This window comes from Schistocerca serialis, chromosome 7 (genome assembly GCF_023864345.2).
Source record: "Schistocerca serialis cubense isolate TAMUIC-IGC-003099 chromosome 7, iqSchSeri2.2, whole genome shotgun sequence".
In the NCBI taxonomy this organism is placed as follows: Eukaryota; Metazoa; Arthropoda; class Insecta; order Orthoptera; family Acrididae; genus Schistocerca; species Schistocerca serialis.
In genome coordinates this window covers 245,811,928-245,838,212 of record NC_064644.1, presented here as the reverse complement: position 1 = coordinate 245,838,212, position 26,285 = coordinate 245,811,928, and the positions used below count along the sequence as shown (strand labels likewise).

At 37.9% G+C, this 26,285-nt stretch overlaps 1 protein-coding gene across 1 annotated transcript in view; it reads right to left on the bottom strand.

Annotated features, from left to right (window-relative positions):
- The window catches only part of LOC126412990 (sialin-like), a 59,043-nt gene that overhangs the window by 9,965 nt on the left and 22,793 nt on the right, over positions 1–26,285 (bottom strand). The window contains exons 4-8 of the mRNA XM_050082882.1: positions 23,072–23,228; positions 22,585–22,829; positions 19,837–19,995; positions 15,650–15,779; positions 10,933–11,174 (exon numbers count right to left, since the gene is read on the bottom strand). Of these exons, the coding sequence (XP_049938839.1) occupies positions 10,933–11,174; positions 15,650–15,779; positions 19,837–19,995; positions 22,585–22,829; positions 23,072–23,228 (933 nt within the window). The remainder of the gene's footprint in view (positions 1–10,932; positions 11,175–15,649; positions 15,780–19,836; positions 19,996–22,584; positions 22,830–23,071; positions 23,229–26,285) is intronic.

Here is a 26,285-nt window from a genome sequence, read left to right as displayed (position 1 = left end):
ATTTCTTCCTGTATCTCTTCAGGAATCTCTCATGGGGAAACAGGGCACAGCACCTTTTGAAGATTTCAAGAAGAGTACTCATTTTTGTAGAACACTGTTGCCAAATTATCCGAATCTGATAGAGTTCTAGCCCTGTGAACCAGTGTTATGAGTACACCGTTTTTCTGTGCCAGGTGGTGGCAACTGCTGGCCTGCAGGTACAAGTTGGTGTGAGTGGGTTTGCAGTACACACCATGACTGAAGGTAACATCTCCCTTCCTCCTAACAAGTACATCTAGGAAAGGGAGCAGTCCTTACTTCTCCAGTTCCATGGTGAATTTAATGTTAGGGTGGCATGAGTTTAAGTGGTCCAAGAAAACATCAAGCCTTTCCCTCCCGTGGGGTCATATGACAAAGGTGTCATCCACATATCTAAAAAAGCATTTCGGTTGATCTGGGGCCAATGTATGTGCGTCTTCTCCAAATCATTCATAAAGAGATTGGTCACCACTGGTGAGAGTGGGTTGCCCATTGCTACCCCTTCCATTTGCTTGTAGAATTGACCCCCATACAGGAAGTACATCAAAGTCAGTATGTATCTGAATAAGTCCAGGAGCGCACTGTTGAACTTTTCTCCATTGAGCTCAAGTGAATCATTCAGTGGTACGTGGGTGCACAGGGAGACCACCTTGAAACTGACCATTGTGTCACAGTCCAAGATCTGTAGCTGCCTGAGGCGTTGTAGGAAATTCTCTGAGTTGTGAATGTGATGGGCACACTTCCCCACTCATGGTGAGAGAATCTTCTTAAGGTGTTGAGCAGCGAGGCAGGTGGTCGTGCCAATATTGTTGACTATTGGACATAGAGGAACCCCTTCCTTGCGCAACTTAGGCAAGCCATAAAATCAGGGTGGCACTGGTGCTTTAACCCTTAGCTGCTCAATGGTCTTTTCTGGAAGGCCGGTTTCCTTTAGAAGAGCCCTGGTCTTCTTATCCACTTTGTCTGTGGGGTCGCTTTCTGTTGGTCTGTATGCCAGGTTGTCTAAAGTTGTTGCACCTTGCTATCATAATCTGCCTTCTGTGGGATATTGGTTGCATTCCCCTTATCTGCTGGTAACACCACAATGTTGTCATCTTCCCGGAGTTGTTTGAGAGCCAACCTCTTGTCACCGGAGATGTTTGATTTGGGCAGCTCGGTTTTAGTGAGCATCCTACGTGTCTCTCGTTGGACTTCTTCAGCCTCACTGGCAGGAAGTTTTAGGGCCACCTGCCCTACTGCACTGACAAAGGCCACAACTGGAATATTTCTGGGGGTAACTGCAAAATTGAGATCCTTGCCCAATACTTTCAAGGTGGTCGCGTCCAGGTTGACAACATTGTGAGCATCATCGTTCAGCTGCACTTTGTGGTTAAGACGTTCAGACTTGGCTTGTTGACAGGATGCCAATTTCTTCCTCATGCACTCAGCTAGGGACCAGGAGGTGCCGTCAACTCGATCCCAGTCTTGTCTGGTTAGAGAATTTGCTATAAAAATGTGTAGAGCCAGCAACTCTGGATATCACATCAAGTCGGTGGCGCATGTCATGTACTCTCTCCCTGACCAATGCTAAGCATGCTCGATGTTTAATTCTGTTGGCCACTCTAGAATTGAGGTGATGTTTGATTCTAGCAAATACTGGAACCACGTCCTCTTCTCGGTGTTGCAGCAGGAAACAGAGAGAATTGAGCAGTCTGCCCTTCCTTTGTCAAAGCTTGTCTAACACGGCACGGCATGGTAACAGAACGTCCTAATTCACAGAAGGACTCAAATGATGACAATCAGAAGATAAATGTCTAGCACAGCTTGGACGCCATTCAGAACTTAATTCAGCTATATTGACAATGGATAATAACCACAAAGCATGCGCACAGCGTTCGGAACAGCCGCGACTAGAAGAAAATGCTACAGCCGTTGTTATTGGTTGGCACACACCAAGGACAGAGTACCAGACACGGCACGGTCCACAGTGGGCACGCCTAGCACAACGTAGGCGTAAATACAGAACTCATTCCACACTGGAATCAGTATCAGACAGCACCTGAAGAAGACTGTGAGTCACGCAGTTGAAATATCGTGCAGGAAACATGTGAATAACCAGCAGAAACCTGATTAATCAACATGACAATGCCTCACAGGGAAAGCTTGAAGAATTACAAATCAGTAACAGCTTGCACTGTACGCGCTTGAGCATTGTCCTACAAAATGATGGTCAGGTCCTGCAGAAAGTGTGATCACTTCTGTCTCTGAGCTGGTCGAAGGTTGTGTTCCAAAAATGAACTTTCAACACAACTGGCACTGCTAAGAGTATCCTACAACTTTCACATTGCTGGCAACAGGTTATACACAATGCTGGTGACTACTTTGAAGGTCAGTAAAACTTTGAAACATTATCTATTTTGTATGAGCTGTAAATAAGTAGTTGTCACTATTAAAGTTCCAACCCTTGTAAAAGTAGTCAAAAACAAGTTTCATTAATGTTTTGCTTAAATATGAGGTACATATACTAAAGCAACTCTAGAATTATCTTATTTTAATTGGTATCTTGCCATGCATGTGTTTTGTGTTTCCATTGTCTTTTGCAGAAGTGAAAAATCCATACTTTTATAAATTATTGAAGAAAATTGTGTAGAGTTTGTGTTAACAATGCCAATTTGTGGATGTACAGATCATCAATCAACAGGTATCATGCTTAAATGTGCAAGTGGATCTGCTATTACAATGAAAAATATTACTTCACAGTAGTTGTAGATGAAAGCAATGGACTACATGCAGGAGTTTTTCACAGGTAGTTTGAAACCTTTTATATACACCAGCTATGTACTCTGTAACACACCGTGAAGTCAGGTGCTGATCCAGCAGGTCATGATCCCCTGCACGAAGCAAAACCAAATTTAAATAAATTATTATGATCATATGAAAATGTTGCATATATTTATATTATGAAAAGGAAAGTTGCTACTCTCCACATAGCAGAGATGCTGAGTCGCAGATAGGCACTTCAAAAAGACTGTCACAAATAAAGCTTTCAGCCAACAAGACTTTCATCAAAGATATATGACAACCCACACATACACACCCACACAGGCACACGCACATGCAGCTCACACTGTGTGTGTGTGTGTGTGTGTGTGTGTGTGTGTGTGTGTGTGTGTGTGTGTGCTGTTGTCTATTTTTGATGAAGGTCTTGCTGGCTGAAAGCTTTATTTTGACAGTCTTTTTGTTGTGCCTATCTGTGACTCAGCATCGCTTCTAAACGGTGAGTAGTAACTTTCCTTTTCATAAAATAAATATATGCAACATTATCATATGATCATAATAATTTATTTAAATTTGGTCTTGCTTTGTGCAGGGGATCATGACCTGCTGGATCAACACCTGACTTTACTGTGTTTTACAGAGTACATATGTAGTGCATATAAAAATTATATGTGTGTGTGTGTGTGTGTGTGTGTGTGTGTGTGTGTGTGTGTGTGTGTGGTGTGTGTGTGTGTGTGGGCACACGTGCACCCCTATCATCTATTTTTGATGAAGGCATTGCTGGCCAAAAGCTTTGTTTGTTACAGTCTTTTTATTGTGTCTATCTGTGACTCAGCATTCACTACATGGCGAGTAGCAACTTTCCTTTTCATAATATTGTTGCATTCCATCCTGGATTTTCCATTGTATATATTTTATAGTTGTTATTGAAATTCTAGGCATCCTTAGCATGTTATACTACCTGACAAAAAATGTGAAGCACCTAGAAGGGCAGAAAGAAACGAACTGAAACTTCATGAGTTGAGAGGGTATAAGATTTTATTTCAGTGACTGCAAAACTGAGCCAAATGTTTCAATAAGATTCTGCTCTGGTAATCAATGAAGACTTCCTGCAGTGCTCTTTTGGCAACCAAATGCATTTCATTCAGCATCTATCTATCTACAGCCCTTTGATTTGTTTTATATCTTTTATGCAGCAGTTACTGTTTCTTTAGAAATTTCTTCACAGAGACTGTATCATAGAGAGCCTCCTGTCACAAAAGATATATGTCTATCCAGTGCTTGGTCAAAGATTCTTTTAAACTTGAGCCACATGTCCTTGACTTGCTCCTACTCAAGGGTGAATGTTACCACTGACAAGTTGTGAGTGTGCTCTTATTAATGGTCAGCAAGCAATAATACTAGTTTAATGGAAAATCAGTAGTTTAAAAAATAATAATATTATTACTTAGCTACAAGTTGTCCCTAATTGTAGATAGTGTTATTTTGTAGCATTTATAAGCAGAAATAAAATAAAAGTGTCATTCAGGATCATTTGTATTGCTAATGTTTCTCTGTCAATATATGCTGGAACTCATTCCTTATCCCAAAATGGATGTGATCAATATAACAATCTATATAGCACAGCAGAAATAATGACTGAAGTCCTAAATGAATATAGGGAACATTAACACAATAAAGAGAAGTCCTGACTGGAATACAGTAAATGGAAGGAGTCACTTAGTGATAGGTACAAAGAAAGAGTGAACAAGACAGTTACAAGCTGTAGTTATTTGTGTGTGTGTCTGCAGTTCAACAACTCAGCACTAGGAGAAATCATTTCTTTTACTTCTTCCTTCATACAAATATCAGGGTATTTGCACAGTGTGTGAGGTTGAGAACCATTTACAACATTTTTTGGTTGGATTTCCAGAGCTTCAGTAACATTCAAAACATCAATAAAAACAGATAAAAGTAACAGCTTCCTAGAAACAATGTAGCATTGTAGCTAATATGACAAAATAAATAATTATTGAATTGAGGCTTTTGTAATCAAATATCCTTTTTAGAAAGATGTAATGTTTATATAATGTGTGTTATCCAAATACAGTGTGAAAAAGGGTTCAACAAAGCTTTGTACATTTTACTGATTATTACCTTTTACTGTTAGTTCTTACTTAATTTTTAGCTTCCATTGACTTCAAGTTTAATTTCACTATTTCAAGATTTTTTCTATGTTAGTGCAATTCTGTTGACCAGATAGTTATCTAAAATTCAATAAAAAGGACTTTGTATTTGATAAGCATGAAGTTAGTAGCATGTAAGTATTAGTAAACTAATTTTTTAAAGAAAATTCAGAGGTACTTATTCAGGAGATAAGAAGTCGCAAGAAATAATAAAATAGAAGGCATAAAAAAGTCATATATGACACTTTATTCTGTAAGTGTCATTCAACTCAGTTTTAACATTGTTCAGTCTGTAATCATATTTTGCAAATGCTCTAATCAATCATGCTCCTTTTGTTTTGATTTCTATCTTCCTCATCTTTAATTTCTGAAGAAATTTTCCTTTGTATACCATATTACTATGAGTGTTCCTCCTTTTCTTCAGTGTTAAGCTGAAAGTGCTTCTTAACTTCTCATTTTACCTTCACTTTGTAATAGCTTGACATTATATCAATAAATCTACTGGGATGTGAACAGTTTTCTGTACACAAATTTGTAGCAATACCAATGAAACTGACAGTAGAATGAAAAATATTTGAAGAACTCAGTAATTTCTGCATCACAGAATAAAATCATCTACATCTAGATATACATCCATACTCTGCAAACCACTGTGGGGTGCAAGACAGAGGGTGTGTCCCATTGTACCAGTTATTTGGGTTTCTTTGTGTTCCATTCACATATAGAGCACAGGAAGAATGATTGTTTGAATGCTTCTGTGTGTGAATTTATTTTTGTAATCTTATCTTCACAATTCTTATGTGAGCAAAGTGTAGTATCATTCTGTAAGTTGCTGCCTCTGCGGCCTGTCTGTCTCATGGAAACTTCATGTTGATGCTGTCGTCATAAAGCATACTCGAATGTACAAAGAATTTGTTATACAAGGAAGAAGTGAGTATGTTTTAGTGACTCACCTGCAGCACTTGTTAGACCTTCGGCACATCCTTTTCCTTCCTTTTGTTCATCCATCGTGTTTCCTGCTCCTCAACTGTCCCAAATAACAGATAGGCTAAGTATGGAATGGCAGATACACCCATAATCACATATAGTACTTTACTCCACTGCTGAATATTTTGCTGTATAAAGAAGAAAAGAGTTGGCGGTTTTCCATTACTTCAGTGACTTCAAGGTGTTTTTGAATGGTCAAATTCTTTTAGGTGAAGATGAATTAAGCTGTTATGAGGAACAATACACACATACACAGTATAAATATATTTCAAATGAACTGGCACATTTCCCACTATGATGGAATATAAAAGACATAGTAAGATAGCGTCTGTATCTCTCTCCACTGTCCAAAACACAACACAGTGTTTGTCAAACTGGCAGTATTTGATGTTAGTTCTGCACTGTACATGTTACATGTGGCTATCAACTTTTGCTGATAAAAAGATGGTAATTTTTTTATGAACACTACACTGGAAGATTGAGATGTAGCATACTGATTTTGAGTTTATTGCATCAGAGCTCTCTTCAAACCAACTGTATTTCAAGATGCTAGAAGTAAGATACACAAAGCCAGAAACTTGTGCTGCATGTGTATGCTCTTCCACCATCCCTCCCTCCTACTCCCCAAGTGAGTGAGCAATCTGTAGAATTGCCAGTTCTAGAGATGTAGCCCAGAAAAATGTAATTGGACACATCTCTTGCCATGGACGTATGTGTGTGGGTGTCTGCATGATTGTGTGCATGAATGTGTGTACTTTAACTAGAGAAAGAGCAAGAGCCCAAAAGCTAGTGTAAATGCTGTTTTCTGTTGTGTGCTTCCATGCATCATGTGCCAGTCAGCTATAGGTGAGTTATTGCCTTTTCTTTATTTTATGTACATGGACACAGTCATTGACAAACACCCTCTTGGATTACTTTTTGACACTGGTACTTCTGTGTCATTTTTAAATCAGTCTACTTAAGTTTATGAGTTGCAGGCAGGTGAGACAAATCTTTGAGCTTGTTGATATCATCACTTGCCTTTGCTAGGAAAGTCTGCTGTTTTAATACTTATAATTGAGTCACTTGGCCAGTAAATTTTCGGGTAGCAGCTGAGACCAAAGTGGACAATGTTTCTGGGATAGGCTATTCCCACACTTTTGCATACTGTGCAGTCTGAAGGGCTTTGCAGTGCATTAAAGACTCCATGTGATATGCACACCCAAACAACAACTATTTTAAAGCTTAAAGTGATTGCAGCCCATCCTTTTTTCAAAGACCACCCATTGTGCTTGGCAACACTGAAACAGAGCTGGATAGGCTCACTCATGAAGACATGCTAACACCTATTCCCCATAGTAAACAGTCCACACCCCTGGCCACAGTACACAGGCTCATGCATTTTGATTTCTCATGATGGGATGGTGTTTACATCTTACCAGAAAAGCTTTTCCACCTGTAATAGGTTTCAACACAGTCACACCACACCTTTTCACCTGGCCTCCAACAATCACGCAGAGAGATCCCCATGTTTAAAACCCAGCTGCACAAGGAAATGATGTAAAACAACACATCTAATGCTTTCTGTAGGTTTCTAGCTATTTACAGGACGACCACAGCTGAGGGCAGCAGGCAGTTAGAGTGGTTTTTTGGTCATCCTCATCACACCATTTTGAATATACTGTGACTAGTGCCCAGCCCTCTGCCTTCTGAGTGAGCACTACAGTGTGGGTGTGGCAGTTCAGGTGCCACTCAACCTGGATACAGAATTATCTCTGCCCACCATTGGTCCATGTTGTATACCGTGGCTTCCACCCACAGACTTCTGCAGTGGCAATGGAATCAGCTTAACCTTCACCACCCTGGCCGGCATGTATCTGCTTCCCATTCCTGGCAGAATCTCAAGTCCCATGGTGTCTCAGGCATTTCCCATTGGATCTTATCCTGTGTTAGCAATCCAAAGCAACACCCATGTATATCAACCCACTGCCTTCACTGATGATAGCTCATCCAGACCAAGTACCACCTGCATCTTTTCCCCCATCAGTTTCTGCTCGGAGGAGAACAGAGAGTAATGGCACCACCCAACATTATCATTGAAACCAAGTAGCTGGTATAAAACTACTATCAACCTATATGGTGCCACTACTCAAATGACACTGATCATTGGGCATGCTCTTTGGTGGGATCGCGCCAGACTCTGACATACGAGGTGTGGCTAGAAAAAAACCGGACTAGTACTGGTGAAACAATAAAACGAATGCAATAAGGCTGAAAGTCACGTGGCCTGTCACGTGACTCTCGCTCCGCCTACTGCTCGAGTTTCATCTGCCTCCTACACTCAGTCTGCCCGTGGCGTCTGTTTTAAGTAGTTGACGTTTTGTCTGTGCGTCGGAAAATGTTGAGTGTACAGAAAGAACAGCGTGTTAACATCAAATTTTGTTTCAGACTAGGAAAATCTGCAAGTGAAACGTTTGTAATGTTACAACAAGTGTACGGCGATGATTGTTTATCGCGAACACAAGTGTTTGAGTGGTTTAAACGATTTAAAGATGGCCGCGAAGACACCAGTGATGACACTCGCACTGGCAGACCATTGTCAGCAAAAACTGATGCAAACATTGAAAAAATTGGTAAACTTGTTCGACAAGATCGCCGTTTAACAATCAGAGCAGTGTCTGAGTTAACAGGAGTTGACAAGGAAAGTGTTAGGCAGATTCTTCATGAAAGTTTCAACATGAACAAAGTGTGTTCAAAAATGGTTCCAAAGTGTCTCACAATTGAACAGAAGGAACGCTGAAGAATGATTTGTTCTGACATCCTGGAAAACATTGAAAGTGATCCCACCTTCTTACAAAATGTTATTACTTGCGATGAATCGTGGTTTTTTACTTACGATCCCGAAACCAAACGCCAATCGATGCATTGGAAAACTCCTGGTTCTCCATGACAAAAAAAAGCACGAATGTCAAAATCGAAATTCAAGGCAATGATGATTGTTTTTTTGACATCAAAGGGATTGTGCACATTGATTGGGTACCAGAGGGACAAACAGTGAATCAGCATTACTACATTAGCGTCCTGGCTACCCTACGTGAGCGAGTACGGAGAAAACGGAACGATTTGTGGAGAAAAAAGTCATGGATCCTTCACCAAGACAATGCCCCAGCTCACAGTGCATTGTCAGTGAAGACATTTTTGACAAAACACAACATTCCCATCTTAGATCATCCACCCTACTCACCTGATTTGGCCCCCTGTGACTTTTTTCTTTTCCCTAAAGTCAAGTCAGCTTTGAAAGGAACTAGATTTGAGACTGTTGAAGCAGTAAAAGAAAAAGCGACGGAAGTAATGTATGGACTTACCGAAAATGATCTGCAGCATTGCTATGAACAGTGGAAAATTCGTATGGAGCGGTGTAGAGACCGAGGAGGAGAGTACATTGAAGGAGATAACATGAAATTGTAAATAATTGTAAATAAATGTTTTTTCCAGCATCAGTCCGGTTTTTTTCTAGCCGCACCTCGTATAGGCTGGCATAAGGCAGTGTTGACTTGAGCAGTGGAGTGTGTGCCATTTGATATGATGCATATCTTACTCAAAATAATGATTTCTCCTTCTAAATTTGTCTTCTATCATTTGCCCAACCTGCACTTCCAGCCCAACACCTCATATGACATTCCTTGGTAGACGTCTCAGATACAATTTTTATGCTGTTCCTCCACCCACTACCTCCTGCTGCTAATCCTTCACATTACTTTCCTATATAATCAGAGTTAGGGCTACATGTGAAAACAGTTATGTCATCAAGCAGCTGTACTGTGGCTGCTGTGCATCATCCTTTGTGGTTATATGGCCAGCACTAAACTGTGGCTACCTATTTGGGTAATGAATGTGCAGCACACTGCAACAGCAGTGATTTGATCAAAACTAGACATGTTCATCATTATGGATTGTCCATGATCTTTAGTTGTGCAAAAATGTCCTATTTCAGTTTGCATTTTGCTTTTGTTTATTTTCATGCAATCTTCAGGTTGAAATTGAACATTTTGTACCAGTGACTTAATCTGTCACTTCAGCTTCTACACCACATTAATCGTCTCCCACCAGTCACCATCCCCTGAACTGCACAGATACAAATGGTCCATCTAGAACATCCTCCAATCTCCTTTACACTCTGCTAGTCCTTATCCTACATCTCCTTATCTCATTCATTTGTCTCATTCTGTGTCCTTCCTTTGTTTTGTGCTTCTCTATATCTCTTCTATTCACTCCCCACTCCTCTGCTGCACATATACACACACCATTTTGTTGTGATTACTTTACTCCATACAGCAAAAGAAGATCTCTGACAGACAGTTGGATTGTTGCCATCTTTTACTGTGATATGGAGAATGCTACCTGAAAGCAATAGCTGCCTAAACTGTAGCAACACTGTGGTGATAAAGGAGCATAAGAAAATCGCATTATGTGATTGGTCATAATAAAAGCGCAAAGCAGCTGGGCAAAGTCAACTTCAACTGTCAGGGATGCCATATGGATACTAGGCAAATTTTCACCAATGGCATAGAGAGCATATGGTGTCCATAGTCCATGTCTTTCATATATCTCTCTCTCTCTATCTCTCTTTCTGTGTGTGTGTGTGTGTGTGGTGTGTGTGTGTGTGTGTGTGTGTGTGTGTGTGTGTGTGTGTGTGTGTGTGTGTTTTCAGTCATTCAGTAATATATCGTTTTTACAGCGAGTTATGAAAATTCTGATTACTGGAAGAAATTTAAAGCAGTGAAATATTATTAATAGCTGTTCCTCTTGTTTCCAGATACATAAACGTGTATCAAAGGTAGACATAAATGGTACTAGTAAAGTACAAGAACACATATCATTACACACTAGTGCAACAGATTACTATTCAAACAAGAATTCTTATCTAAAGGCATAAATGCAGAAAATTGAAATACTGTCATAGTTGTCGAATTTTAGTACCTGTCATGTTAATATTAGTGGAAGTCTTCCATTTAAGGTAACATACCTGTCCAGAAATGAATGCACTTGTAACAAGTGGTGTTATAATTCCTGGGACAGTGATGAATGTCTGTGCAATTCCTGCTGCAGTTCCAGCAGCGTGAGGAAACATATCAATATGGTTTAGGTATGAACCTCCATAAATTGCACACCGTGTAACCATTGTGAGGACAAACATCGCAACAATTCCTGTCACATCACATCCGAGAAGTGTCACTCCCAACAGGCAAAGTGCAGGTCCAATACAGGCTGTTAAAAAAAGAAATGGGGAACATGAGTTCTTTCAGACATTTAACTTCACTTATATTTTTATTAATGATCAACTAGAGATTACTCTCATAAGCAGAATTTTCAGAAAATGAATGGTGAGAACAGTGCAATTTTCTTTGTAAAATGCTCATAAGTTCTGTTTATTCGGATCTACTTAGTAGGCAAAAAATTTTAAAGTAATCAAACCATGGAAACTCCAGGTAGGAATATCAACAATGTAGGGAAAGACAGATTGCTACTTACCATAAGGAAAACACATTAAGTTGCAGACAGATACAATTGGAAGACATTAAGGACGAAATTGCAATCGTAATAATAAATATTTCATACATTCAACGGTGACTATAATGTCGTTTAAGAAGTATTATATGACTCTGAATCCCAACCATGAGAAGTTAAACTTACATAAAGCTTTTCGCCGCAGCCTTTATCAGTAAAAGAGAGATACATGTCACTCATACACAGAAGTAAGCACACCTCACGCACACATTCCTGGCAACTCCAGCATTGCTGGCCGGAATGCGGCTATCACATGGGATGCAAGCAACAATCTGGAGGGGGGCACTGAAGGTGAAGTGATAGTAGTGTAAGTGTGTGGGAAAGACTAACACTGTCTGGTGGAGGGTGCAGGGACAAGAACAACAACAGGCTGCCTAAACCATGGAATTCCCCCCAAATGGCCTAACCATAAGGATTCCTTTTCTCGATCCCACCCCTTCTTTCACAATAACCTACACCTTCTCATATTCTGACAGTCCCTTGCCATCAACAATCTGGTACTGTAAAAACACATCTACATGGCACAGGCAACCCAGAATCGCCTCTGTTCCCTCCACAAGATACTACTACTACTACTCTACAATCCCATGCATCACATCACTGAAATTGAATTCCTTGCTCTCCAGCACCTAGAGCAGCATTCCAGATACCACCTCCACGAGTTATCCAACGTGCTGACATCCTATAGCCACCTTGGGGCACCACTTTCCAAACCCTGTCATACCCACAGTGTTCCTCCTCATCCACCCCTCATAGCAGCTAAACCCAGCCTAGCTGATCTTTTCAAATTGCACATTCCCCAAAACTCCCTACCAGCTCTCCACCAAATCCATAGCCAAGACATCCCCGTATCACTGTTGTTAATCTTTCCACCAAACCCCCCAGCTCCACAGAAGTTTCAGTCTTATCCAAATGCCTCACCTGTAGCCCTACACCCATATTTAACTGTGCTGGACTTGTCAAATACCTACTTTCCTTCTCCCAACCCTTGCAATGAAAGCACTTTTTTCCCGCCTTTCGAACAAACCACCCTATTTCCGACATTGAACCCTGCCTTTTCCAGTCCATACCACCATTTAACTGTGATCATCCTCACCCCCTCCCCCCTTTCCCTCCCAGCTAACCATCCACTGGTCATCTTCCAGGAATTCCTTATCTCTAACTTATTCTCACCATCCTCCTCCAGGTCCCTTCCTCAGAACACCAAACTTTCAGTAGAAGAAGGTACAGCCATACACAGCCACAAAACAAATCCTGACTTTATCATCCTATCTGCAAACTAAGGTTCCAACACTTTTTATGAATCACAGCGACTACCTGTCAGAAGGACTCTGGCAGTTATCTGACTCCTCCACCTATAAACTGCCAGAGTTATCCCATCCCACAAGTCCAACACAACCTCCAGTCTCTGCTTAAAGCCTTAGGTCCTTTTTGGGACATTTCCCCTGAATACATTTCCCTCCTCTCCTCTATGACACCTTGCACATCCACCTTCTATGTGCTCCCCAAAATCCACAAACCCAACAATCCTGGACACCCTATTGTGGCTGGTTATTGAGCCCCTACTGAAATAATTTTGGCCCTCATTGAGCAACACCTCGAATCAATTGCCTACAATCTGGCCTCCCATGTCAGAGATACCAACCTCTTCCTTCACCGACTCTCCACCATCCCCACCCCTTTACCCACCCACTGGATCCTTACTGGTCACTGTTGATGCCACTTTCCTGTACACCAACATCCTCATGGTCTTACCACTATTGAATGTTACCTTTCCCAATATCCTTCAGGCTCAAATCCATTATCTCATTCCTCATACACCTTACTAACTTTGCCCTAACCCACAACTACATCTCCTTTGAATGAAAGGTATATAAACAAATCCGCTGAACAACCATGGGAATCTGCATGGCACCCTCCTATGCCTAACTTCTTGTGGGTCATCTAGAGGAGACCTTCCTAGCCTCCCAAAACACCTAACCCCTATTCTGGTTCAGATTCATTGATGATATCTTCATGATCTGGACTGAGGGCCAAGACACTCTATCTTCATTTCTTCACCTTCTCTCCCATCCACTTCTGGTGGTCCACCTCAACCCAGCATGCCACCCTCTTAGATGCTGACCTCTTCCTCTCTGATGGCTCCATCCACACCTCTGTCCACATTAAACCCACCAACCACCAATAGTACAAGTATTTTGACAGCTGTAATCCCTTTCACACCAAAGAACCCCTCCCATACAGCCTGGCCACCTGGGGACAGCTTATCTGCAGTGACAAAAGCTCTGTTGCTCAGTGTGCTGAGGGTCTCACCAATGCCTTCACAGACAGGTACTATCCCCGAGACCTAGTCCACAAACAGATCTCCCGTGCCATTTCCCCTCACACCCCCAATCCTCCCACCACACCCAAAAACCAGCCACAAATGAGTGTCCCTTCAGCACCCAGTACCAACCTGGACTGGAACGACTGAATCACATCCTTCGCCAGGGCTTTCATTATTTATCATGATACTCAGGAATGAGTGACATCCTACCCAAGATATTTCCCATCCCTCCTAAAGCAATGTTCCATTGCTCACCCAACCTCCACAACATCCTTTTCCATCCCCATGCCACTCCCAATCCCAACACCTTGCCACAAGGATCTTTTCCCTGTGGAAGACTCAGCTATAAAACATGCCCAATCCATCCACCCAACACTTCCTATTCCAGTCCTGTCACAGGTTTGTCCTACACAATCAGGGGCCGGGCCACATATGAAAGCAGCCATGTCATTGCACAGCTTTTTACATTGGTATGACTATCAACCAGCTGTCCACCAGCATGAACAACCACTGCCAAACTGTGGCCAAAAGCAAAGTAGACCACCCTGTGGCACAACATGTAGCTGAACATAACACACTTGGTTTCAATGGCTGCTTCACTATCTGAGCCATCTGGATCCTTCCCTCCACCAACAGCTTCTCTGAATTGCACATTTGGGAGTTATCCTTACAACATATTCCCTGTTCCCATAATTATTCCACTCTCAAGCTACAGTAGCATACTGTCCTCACACCCTCCACCCAACAGTTTCCACTCTCTATGTCCTGTTATCTCCTCTCTGTTCTCATCTCCCATCCTGTTTATTTGCCGCCTTCTGCCAACACATCTGTCCATCTTTCCCCACTCCTCTCCTTATATGCTCCTTTTTTCCCCACCTCCCTTCTCCACAACTTCCTGACACTATGCCTGTACTCTCCACCAGACAGTGTTCATCTCTCTCTACACAAATACAGTACCATACCTTCCCCTTTCCCACTCTCTCCAGATTGATGCTTGCATTCCATGTGATGGTTGCATTCTGGCTCAAGATGCTGGAGTTGGCAATCATGTCCATGAGGTCCACTTGCTTGTATGTGTGAATGGTGTTTGTGTCTGGCTGAAAGCTTTATATAAGTGTCCTTTAATTGTGCCAGTCTGCAACTTAATGTGTCTTCTTTACCGTAAGTAGCAATCTGTCTTTTCCTACATTGTTGTTTTAAAATAATCAAATAGACACAAATAAAAACATTTTTTTGGCTTTGGCAGATGACAGGGTATGAGCTGCAGTGGAAGGCAATATGTGAGTGCAATAAAGTTCTTGTTAATTATTATTTTAATATTTTACAATATAAAAGAACAATTTTCCACTTGCTCATTCTTTTTTCTGCACTGGATGAATAGGTCTTACCTTCTGGATGCTGTGATCCAGTTGCTTTTATGGTAATAAGTAACACCTCTGCTATCTTCTAAACTATAAACAGAATCTCTTACTAGAAATGGCTGCTTAGTTCGTAGATTTTATCTGATACAATTTCAGATCAGCAACAGTAATTTGTGGTTTCAGCAAATTTTTATGAAGACAGAAACATAATACATCAAATGTACTGAATGGGGCAGAAGCTTATACACTTACAATGGATGAAATACTCTTTAATTGTACTTTATTCTGGATATACTTTATGCAGAAATGTTCTACTCATCAATTGCATTACATTTGGGGAATAGATTTTTGCTTATCTTTACTCATATACTTACTGGAACTGTTAGAGTTTTGTGTCAATAAGAGAGGGTTAGAAATTATAAAGAAGCTTCATCCATTTGACAATAAAAGAGCAGCAGAAGACAGTTTTGTATAAAAATAATAATTACCTATTGCATCCCATATTTTGAAAGCAACAATCTTACGCATGCCCTTTTGTATGAACCACTGTGTTAGGAAACTGTATATGCTGCAGCTCATCCAACCAAATAAGTAAGGCAGTGCAGATATAAATCCAGCCTGAAAAATAAAAAGAAAAGGTTTTCAGAGTATGGATCATCATCATAATTTGGTAGCTCTTATCCAGGGTTTTATGAACAGTTTCTGATATTACACATCTGTGACTGCCACTTATTAGAAGGACATATTTAGCTCTCTGACCACAATCTTTGAATTTTTACCAGGGGTATTTCCAACAACCTAATCTCTTGTTTATATGCATGGTTTTGTCAAAATACTTCAAAGCACCAAAACTATTAAAAATATTGAAAATTTGCTATACCCCCAGATTAAATGGCAGGGTTCATTCTAATCTTGTCATATAAGACATTTACAACATTATTGCTCCAGTATAAAATTCTTGAGTGTTTTAATTCTTTCTGGGCTGATTCAAAATCAGCTTGAAATTTAAAAATAAACTTTCTGTTTTCTCAGCTGTGTAGATAAATTGTTAAATGCCACAGAGGAAAACAAATATAGCTGTCTCGTTTGAAATGTGAAATGTCTTTTCTCATAACATAGAGAACTTCAAAACATGAGAGTGATGTACAGGAGACAAGACAGGCTCACAGTTTACTTATTTAAAAATTTTGCTAAACTTACAGTATTACTTGTTGAAGAATTTACTTATTTAAAATTTGTCAAACTTAAAATATTACTCATTGAAGAATTTATTCACGCTTCTCCCTGAAGCTCTTGAAGAATTTGCATCCACTATAAGTAGCAGGTAACTTTTTATTTCATTTTAAGAGTCCAGCTCAAAGTATCAGTTCATCATTGCAATCTTCAACTGAGTAGTAGCTTATTTCAATTAGAAAATGATGTAACTTGCTTTTTAAAGTATTTAGCTTCATATTTGTTATGTCACACCCTTTTATTTTGTTGTGAATTTTCATGGCTATATATTAAGGGGTCTGTGCATACAATTTTAAGTGATGTAAAGTGAGCATAACATTTTCTTTTTGTCTTGTGTAGTGCAAGTGTTGAAAATGATTTCTTTAAAATAGATCAGCTCTGCTGCATAGGAAAGGAATCACCTCAAATATGTATAATGAGGGGACAGTTAATATTTTTAGTTCTTTAAATAATGGTCAACACGATGCCCTTGGCTTTGAAGTGCACATGTTATGAATGATTGTCTTTTGTAGCTTTAAAATTTTTATAATGTTTCCTGAGCCTCCTCAAAAAATATGCTGTGTCTAATAATGGATTGAAAAAAGTTTTAGTATTACACTTCCCTGGTGTCTATATAAGTAGCACTGGCTAAAATTTCCATTGAAAATGAAAGCCTGTTTAATTTATTTGCTAGATATTCTATATGTGTTCTCCATTTGAAATTTCTATCTAAATCTACTCCTAGGAATTTGACAGAGCTGAGTTATTTTTTTATTTTTGTGAATAATAAATATTTCTTCAGATTTTTACATTTTTGTTTTAAAACTCATCATATGGGTTTTTGAAATGTTTAACATTAATTGATTTAGAGTGAACCATGTTTCCAAGTCCTTCATGACACTCTGTGGTATATTTTCAGCATTTACATTTTCGGTTGGATGAATATTTATATTGAGAGCAAATCATTTTCAGAGAACAGGAATAAAATTGGCCCAAGGACTGAGCCTTGAGAAACACCTTGTGATAAAGTTTTCCACTCTGAGAAGTAAACTGCTCCATTTGATGTAATTATTACCATTTGTTCTTTCTCAGTGAGATATGATTCAAACCAATTCAAAGCATATCATTTATTCCAGACCTATCGAGTTTGAAAAACAGCAGGGCATGGCTTACAGAATCAAATGCTTTTGGAAGATCACAGAATATTCCTGCAAATTTAGATTTCCTGTGTAACAATGAAGAAATTTTTTCAATAAACTCATTTATGGCATCTGGTGTGGTTTTACTTTGTTGTAAGTCATATTGATTATGTGAAACGATATTGTACTGTGTAATGAAGCTTTGAATATGTTAAGCAACAATTTTTTCAAATATTTTGGATATGATTTGGAGTATAGAAATAGAATACTTCACTTATCATCTTTTGAACCTTTTTAAAATACTTCTACTTGTTTTAAAAGAACTGGAAAGCAACCTTCCTTAAATGTTTTGTTCATTATGAGAGATAGAGGGTGAGCTATCATGTTGTAACCTTCTTTAATTACTTTGATGGTGACCCATCCCAACCTGTAGAGTCTTTGGTTTTTAAGGACAGTATGACATTTTTAACATCATTTGTTGAGACAATGTTGTATTTATAAGACATCCACTGACGCCGTCTTTCAACCCAAAACTATTTACTTTGTGCTCATAATTCAGTACATCTAAATCAGATTTTTATACATTTATGAAGTACTCATTGAAATACTCAGATATTTGAGCTGGATTTACAACAATTTTTCCTTAAGTTTAATTTTTGAAATGTCTTGCTTGTAATTTTGTAAACCCAGGTTAGACTTAACTAAAGACCATACTGCCATTGTTTTATTTTTTACCCTAAAATGACTTTAATATTTGCATTTGTTTTTAAGCTTTTTCAGCTTTTTAAAAAATAATTTTATGGTTTTAACATCTTTTACAAAATGAGAATCTTTGTTGTACTTCAGATGGTTGTGTAACTTTCTTTTCCTCTCACTGAGTAGAGGTGGTGATCCACCTTATCTTACTAAATACTTTATTGCAATATGTTTTTGTGGGAAAGTTTCATTAAATACTCCAAGAAAACTATTTAAAAATTTACTAAAGCTTTCATTTGTTAAATCACTGTCCTTGTCAGACCATGTAGCTTTACTCAGTTTCTCATAGAATATTTCAATATTTCTTTTATTGAAACTTCTTGTAATATACCTAAGTTGTTTCTTGTATTATATTTATCAGTTTTTGACTGTGAGAAAAACAAGGCTGAGTGATTAGAAAGTCCTAAGTCTAAACAGAATTTATGTACATATCAAAGAAGTAATTTATTACAATGTTATCAGTGCATGTTGCTGAGTGAGTATTTTCTCTGGCGGACTCTGAAAAATTTAGTTTAAAACCAAGCTTTTTAATTGAATCAATAAATTTTGTTGATTTTTTGTTGTCATTTGCATTGTTTTTATTAAAATTAGCAACAGTTAAAATTTTTTTCTTTCTTTAGTTTATCCAGCATGTATTGGAATTTAGAGAGGAATGGTGTAATTAATGCTCTTTCTGGAATTCTGTAAACTGAAATGACTAACATGTTGAGGTCCTTAAGCTCTATGCAGAGGGTTCCAAGTATACAATCTTCATTCAAGTAATTGAAATGTGTTTTCACTACACAGCTTATAGCAGAATTCAGGAATACACAGCAATTTCCACAATATTTTTTTTTCCCCTTGCAGTAGTTGCTTTCAATTTTGAAATTTTCAGTTTTATTTAAAATATTATTGTATCTAGCTAAGACAATGTTCATTTAAACAAACAGTTTATATAATTTTACATTCTGAGTGAAGACTTTGAAAATCATCAAGTTTGTAGCTTAGGTTGCTGGAAGATTTTGAATTTAAGACATTTATATTCGGCTGCATCAGGTAAGAATTTACACTCATTTTAATGGTATTAAGCATACATTTCAGAGAACAATATTTGCAATTAAATACATTTCTACTCAGCAGAAGGACCCATTTGGTCTTTTTAGCTCTTTGCACCATCACTTATTTTGATTAAATAATCTAAATTATACTAATTTATTGATGAAAAATTACATTTATTCAGTTTGTCAGTAGCTCACATTTTGTATTTTGCCCAAGAAATTCAGTTAAGGGTACTTTTTTAATAAATAGTAAGATTTAACTAATCTTATGAATACTTCTTATTTTAGACAAATGTTTTAGTTAATGATAATTATTCAGTGAACTATAATCTTCAAACTTTCTGATGGCCATAGTAGAGGTAGACACTGTTTCTTATTAAAAAATGCAAGGAAAACCTAAAATTAATTTGTCATGTTTACTTGTATGTAAGCAATAATGACTCATCTAGCATTTGTAATGGTAATCAATGGGCAGTATTTTACATAAGAAGTAAATAATATACTTACATAAGAAGTAAATAATATACTTACCTCATCAATGTCAAAGTGTAAAATGTTTTGCATATATGTTGGTAATTCTGAAAGCAATGTGTAGTTGACCCATCCAACAGCAAATAGAACAAGACAGTGTGCCCACATGCCAGGAGTCAATGGTATCATAATCCATGGATTAGTTCTGTTTGAATTATCCTAACAGAAGTGAGAATTTCAGATTATCATTATTGTAATAACAGTAATCATACCAATTTTAATACAGGGTAAATAAAGCTTAAATTGGAAAATTAAAAGTTCAAAAGTAGACATCAGATGATTATGAACATAAGTGAAGTATCTGTTATTGATAAAAAAATGTTATTACTTGCATATAAAGGAATACTACATCTCAAGCTTTATGATCACCTCTTCAGCAAGAGCTAAGAAGAGAGCAAGAGGAAAAAAATGGAACTGTGTGTCATTTTCAGAAAGACGAAAGTCTGTATGATGTAACTGTAATGTCAAAGAATGATTATTGATGCATTTAAATCTGCTATTGAGAACTGAAGAAGCCTGAAAAATGATGAAGATTATTATTCTTTCTTTCTTTTCTATTAATATGTTCATCTCTTAAACCTCCTGACTAGTTAATCATTTTCTCCTCAATATTGTTCCAATAAATGAACAGCATCCCACCTCTTTCCTGCTACTATACAAATTCATTGGTTGACTTTTCTTCCAAACTAACTTGAATGTTAATCTAATTCTAATTACTTTGTCATTTGCTATTAAACTCTTACATCATTATAATTTCCTCTCATTTCTATGTCTTTCTCCCACATAAAAAATAAAATTAAAAAGAAAATAAAAATAAAAAAACTAAACTTGATATTTTATTCCTGCAAAGACATTTTTATATGATTCTTTGTTTTTACAAATCTTTTATCTATTTTCAGCTGAAGAAAATAATGTCTCATGGATTACAGAAATACTGAATATTTAATAAAGTCCAAAGTGTATTATTTTTAAAATAAGAAGGATTTAATGGACTTCATAAATCCGAAAAAAGAAAATAACTGGATTAATAACATATTATCAGAAAAAATAAATATGAGGGCTAGTCATAAATTAACCCACAACTGGCTGTTAAAAATAAATGTTTGCAGTTAGATTGTGCGAGGGGTTCAAAAACAGACATGTTGTGTCAGTCAGCTCTGTTGTGTTTGTCACTGCATAAGCAGCAAGTGATTTAAATAGATGATGTTATTGCATCTCCTGTAGTTGTGAGCTATGTTCTGTCATTCGCTTCAAGCAAGCAGAAGGTGTCAATGATGCTGAGATTTTTTGTCAGTTGTGTAGTGTGTACATGGATGGAGTTAAGAGTGATAGTGGTGTGACGGAGCAGTACAGAAAATTTGAGCCTGGTTGCACATATGTTCATGATGAAATTGGTCAGGAAAGACATTCAGATGTGACTTATAAACTTGTGCAACATGCTGATGAAAATGTATATGTGAGACTTTGACTCACTATTTCTGAACATTCTGAAGATAAGACTCAGATTTCAAGGCTGACCCTCTTTAACACTGTCTCAGAGACGTTAGGTTATGAGGAGTTTTGTACACGGTGGGTAACAACATGTCTAACTGATACACATAAAACTGAAAAAATGGATTTGGGTGTGACATCCCTTCAACACTACACTAAGATGTAGGGTGAACTTGTGAACAGAATCATGACTGAGGACAAGACATGGGTGCAGTACATGAATTACAGTAATAATGAACAGTCCATCAGTGGAAGCACACTCATTTCTCCAGTGAATGCAAAACATTCAAGCAAATGCTGTCAAACTGCAAAATGATGGTTACAGTTTTCCAAGATATCAAATGAAATTCATAAGAGTAACAAATGAGAATATAGTGACATCACAGGTTTACTATCAAACTCTTATGGAACTCCTAGGATCAATCTAAAACAAACAATTTGGGAAAAAAGTCCTTCTCCTTTACAACAATGTGTGACCCCAAAATGCGAACTGAATGAAAGTAAATCTCATATTTTTGGCTGGAAGATTTTTCAGCATTCTGTCTGTAGAATGACGTTTTTACTCTTCAGTGAAGTGTGCACTGATACGAAACTTCCTGGCAGATTAAAACTGTATGCTGGACTGAGACTCGAATGCAGGACATTTGCCTTTCTCAGGCAAGTGCTCTACTGGCTGACCAACCCAAGCACAACTCAGCCCCTCACACCTTTACTTATGCCAGTACCTCATTTCCTACCTTGTGCTTTGGTAGCTCTGTCAGTAGAGCACTTGCCGCAAAAGGCCAAGGTCCTGAGTTGAGTCTCAGTCAGCACATTCTCTCTATAGTCCAGAATTGGCATGAAGTGATTTTCATCACTTTCCAAGATGAAGGTCGAGCTGCCACTCATCACTTCATGATTGACGCTGCACCCAAAGATGCTGTCAACAACTGGCTGAAGCACCATGCAGCAACATTCTTTGATGAAGGGATAAAGAAGCTGGTGTCACAGGGTGACAAATGTTTGAATAGGGGTGGCAATTATGTGGAGAAGTAGTTTCTGCATGTAGGTACAAATTGTAAATAAAATACTTTATCTATCATTTTCTTTTTTTTTTTAATAGCCATTGGAAGTTTATTTATGAATAGCCCCCATAAATTAAAATTATTTCTGAAAAGAAACAAATTAAAATTATAAATTCATGCAAATTCAGTTATTTCTACAAAGTGATTGAGAGACGATTATTATTTAATTTCCATAAATATTATTGAAATGTACCTGGCTGTCCGCTGGCTCTTTGCTACTCTTTTCTTTCATACTACATCCAGTATTTTCCAGAATATATCTTAATTCTTTCTCTGTAATTCTTGGATGAGATTCAGGTTCACTGTATACAAAGTATACCCATGGAATTATTGTAACTGTTGAAATACCACCAAAAACGTAAAATACAGAGGGCCATCCCAAGTTCTTCACCATTGTTCCTGATACTGCCATTGAAAGTAGGGTACCCATGTAGTTTGCTGCAAACAAGTGGAAGTAAAAATTTCACAATCCTTTTCTACGAATAGTTCATCAATAAGTACAAGATATGTATTTATGAAACACCATCTTTAATGACACTTCACGTTTCTCATCACTTAGCTCAACATGTAACTGAAAATGTACGTAAGAAAATTAGGTGGCTTTTTAATATTTGATGAATGTTTTAGTAAATTATTTTGCATGTTACCTTACTAACAAGCAGCAAAAATAGATATTCTACCTTTAGCTCTTACTTTTCCTTCAAGAAAAGTAAACAATTCATATATAATAGTAAACATCTGATAATAACCTGAAAATATGGCACCAGATAGTCTCTGACGTTCATGGTCGGGAAACCATTTTGTAAACATCACATGCATTGCTGGAATTATTACTCCCTGAAAAAATAAAAGAAATATACATATTTGTCAGTGGGTTAAAAACTGTAACACAATATTTACAAATAACTAGGTGGGGTACCCCACTTTGCTCAGGGAGTTGATATGAGACTGTGTGGTTGTTGGAATAAAAGGATGAACTGTAAAGTATAAGATGTAAAAAAGATGTTAGTGAAAGAATATTCTATTTACAATTCCTGTTAAAGTATAAAAGGTAAAAAAATTATTGAAAACATATTCTAACTGTTTACAATACTTGTTTATAAAAAGCATTTTTCATTTTCTTATCCAGGGTGAATATGTACAAAGTTTTTGAATTTCCTATTTGAGAACAAGTTACATACAGCTGACCATGAGAGAAGCAGGACTTTTTGAGTTTGATGCCACAATATTTTAAAGTTTGTCCTTGTGCTTTGTTAACTGCAAAACTGAAGGCTAATTTGATTGGAAACTGCAATTTTTTAAACTGAAATGGCAGTTCAGTGGAGATCAGTGGTATTCTGGGGATAAATAGTGTGCGTCCTTTGTACTTTCCAGTTATAAGTTCAGCTTCAGTGATGTTATTTGATAGCTGTTTGACGATCATCCTTGTTCCATTACATAGTTTTGGTGAGTTGAGATTTCTGAGTAGTACAATCAGAAATCCAATAATGGATTTCCTGGTACTTGCAAAGAGTTTAGAATCTCTGTAGGAAAGTTCACATTTTCTTCAATGATTTTACCATCTTTTCAGTTGGTTAGTATATTCACTCTTCACCAGGAATTTTATTTTAAATATTAAAGTTGATGTCATCGCCAATATTATATTTAGTTCCCAAAATTGCCCTTTCAAATAGCCAGTCTGGATTGGTATTGTTGTGAACAATGTTTGGATAAATTTGGTCAACGAGTTCATTTTCAGCAGTGGCAATGTTGCAGAAATCACTGCTGAGTTTAATGAGGCCGATCATCCAGTCAGTAGGATATGTTCCTTCACCTATTGGTAGAAGTTGAACAAAATATGCTGTTGTATCACCTTTCAGTAGTTCAACTCTCACATTTTTGTTAGTCAAAGTATTTGTATGTGTGATTTTTTTTAAAGCATGCCTTGATCTTGTCTGCTTCTGTTTGTTCAAAATCTCCTGACAGTATGAGTAGAGTTCCTTCTATCACTTCAGAATTTTCTCACAAGTCTTGCAATGTTCTGTCCATGGCTTCAAGTGATTTTTTGTGTGCCATTGTGCATTTGTACTAGAAGATAATTTTAGCTCGCTTTAGGAGTTAGTTTAGCTTGCTTTAGAAGTTCATCCCATCCAGATGCTCTTGAGATTTTACATATCAGGAATTGTTCTTTGGCTATATTCAATGGTAGTTTGGTGGAATGGGCAGTTCATCCACCTTCCATTAATGTGGCTGCAATGGCAGATGATACCAGTCCAAGTTCAATGTGTTGTTTAGCACACATTTCCACCAGCAATAGATTTATAAGAAATGTTTCCCCAGTGCTGCCTGGTGTTTTCAGGTAACTAAATCCACCAATGTTGATATTGATCTGGTCCATGACAACATTGTAAATTTCCTTTTGATTGTCATTGAGGAGTGGTTTGCTGTGAGCAGTGTATTGAAGTAATTCATTGATGTTGTAGCTTTTTTCCCTTTGTAATTTCGAAGTTTAGCACATTGATACCATCTTTTCATGGAGTTTGCACCCCAAGTTGTACTAAGGTCTGGTTATTTGTTGCTTAACATTTATCTTCTAAGTAAATGAGTGTTTCATTGAAGATGTCGTCATTGAATTTGATAGTCAGTTCAGAATGGGCTTGTCATTAACGCTATGGTGAATAAGTCTCTCATTCGTTCACCTGAGGCTGTGAGTGACGCTTCTTGTAATGTTAATTCCCAGTGGTTGTCATTTTCGAGTAGTACTAAGCATTGTCATGCATCTCTGTATGTCTGGCATTGGTAACTGTCAACACTCTTGAGACCTGTGAAACCTGTTGGTCCTTGTATTTCCATGGCTAGTATTGGTAACTGTCAACACTCTTGAGATCTGTGAAACCTGTTCGTCCTTGTATTTCGTGTAGCGACATCTGGAGATACAAACATTCAGTGCTGTTTGGATGTATACTTGGCCCAATGCACCAGTTTTCATGATGATCTTCTACTGGAGTTCCTTGTTTTCATCATTGAAAGATTTTTCTTCTTGTGTTCCACATATAATAGGTAATGTTTTTGTGAATGGATCTGTTTGGCACAGTTGATAAGAAGCTGTTAATGTTGTATTCTAAGGTGGTTCACTTGCAATTTTTCCGTTGGTGTCTTCTGTCAAATAAACTCTCTGTTCATTCTCTAAATGCACGTCTAGATGTTGCACAGTGTGTTTGCATTCGTGTCTGGGAAAAGCGAAAATCTGCCTTGCTGCTTCATTACTGTTGATGTATCTTCCTGTTTGGTACTTGAGGATATTGTAATTTCTGTTTTGTTGTCTGCTGTCTTTGGCTATTTGAAATACTGCTATGTCACTGCCTTTGTTCACGTACTTACAGACATATTTGGTGGATTTCACTAAATTGCAGTATTCTACATTTATGTGTACTTGGAACATTTTGGAAAGTAGTTTGTTATACGCTACTACCCATTCATTTGCTTAGCTGGGTGGTAATGTATTTGCCTCCCATGCAAGTGGGCCTGAGTTCGATTCGTGGCCAGATTGGAGATTTTCTCCACTCTTGGACTGTTTGTTTTATTGTCCTCATCATCATTTCATCCTCTTCACCAGCATGCAAATCGCCCAATGTGGCGTTGATTGAAATGAGACTTCCCAGGTGGGGCCTCCAGGCCAACAACACCATATGCTCCTTTCCATTTTTTACCAATTGATTGTCTATTTCCAGTACATCGCTGCCTCATATTCATATTTTTGCTGAAGCCACCACTTTTGAGTCATCATCTTCTTTATTTGGGATAGCCATCAACTCTGGTTTGTGTGTCATCCAAGCATGGTTTTGGGTATTTTTTTTGTTCGTTTTCCATCACTCATACACAGGGAATCGGGGTTTAATGGCTTGGATGGTCAGT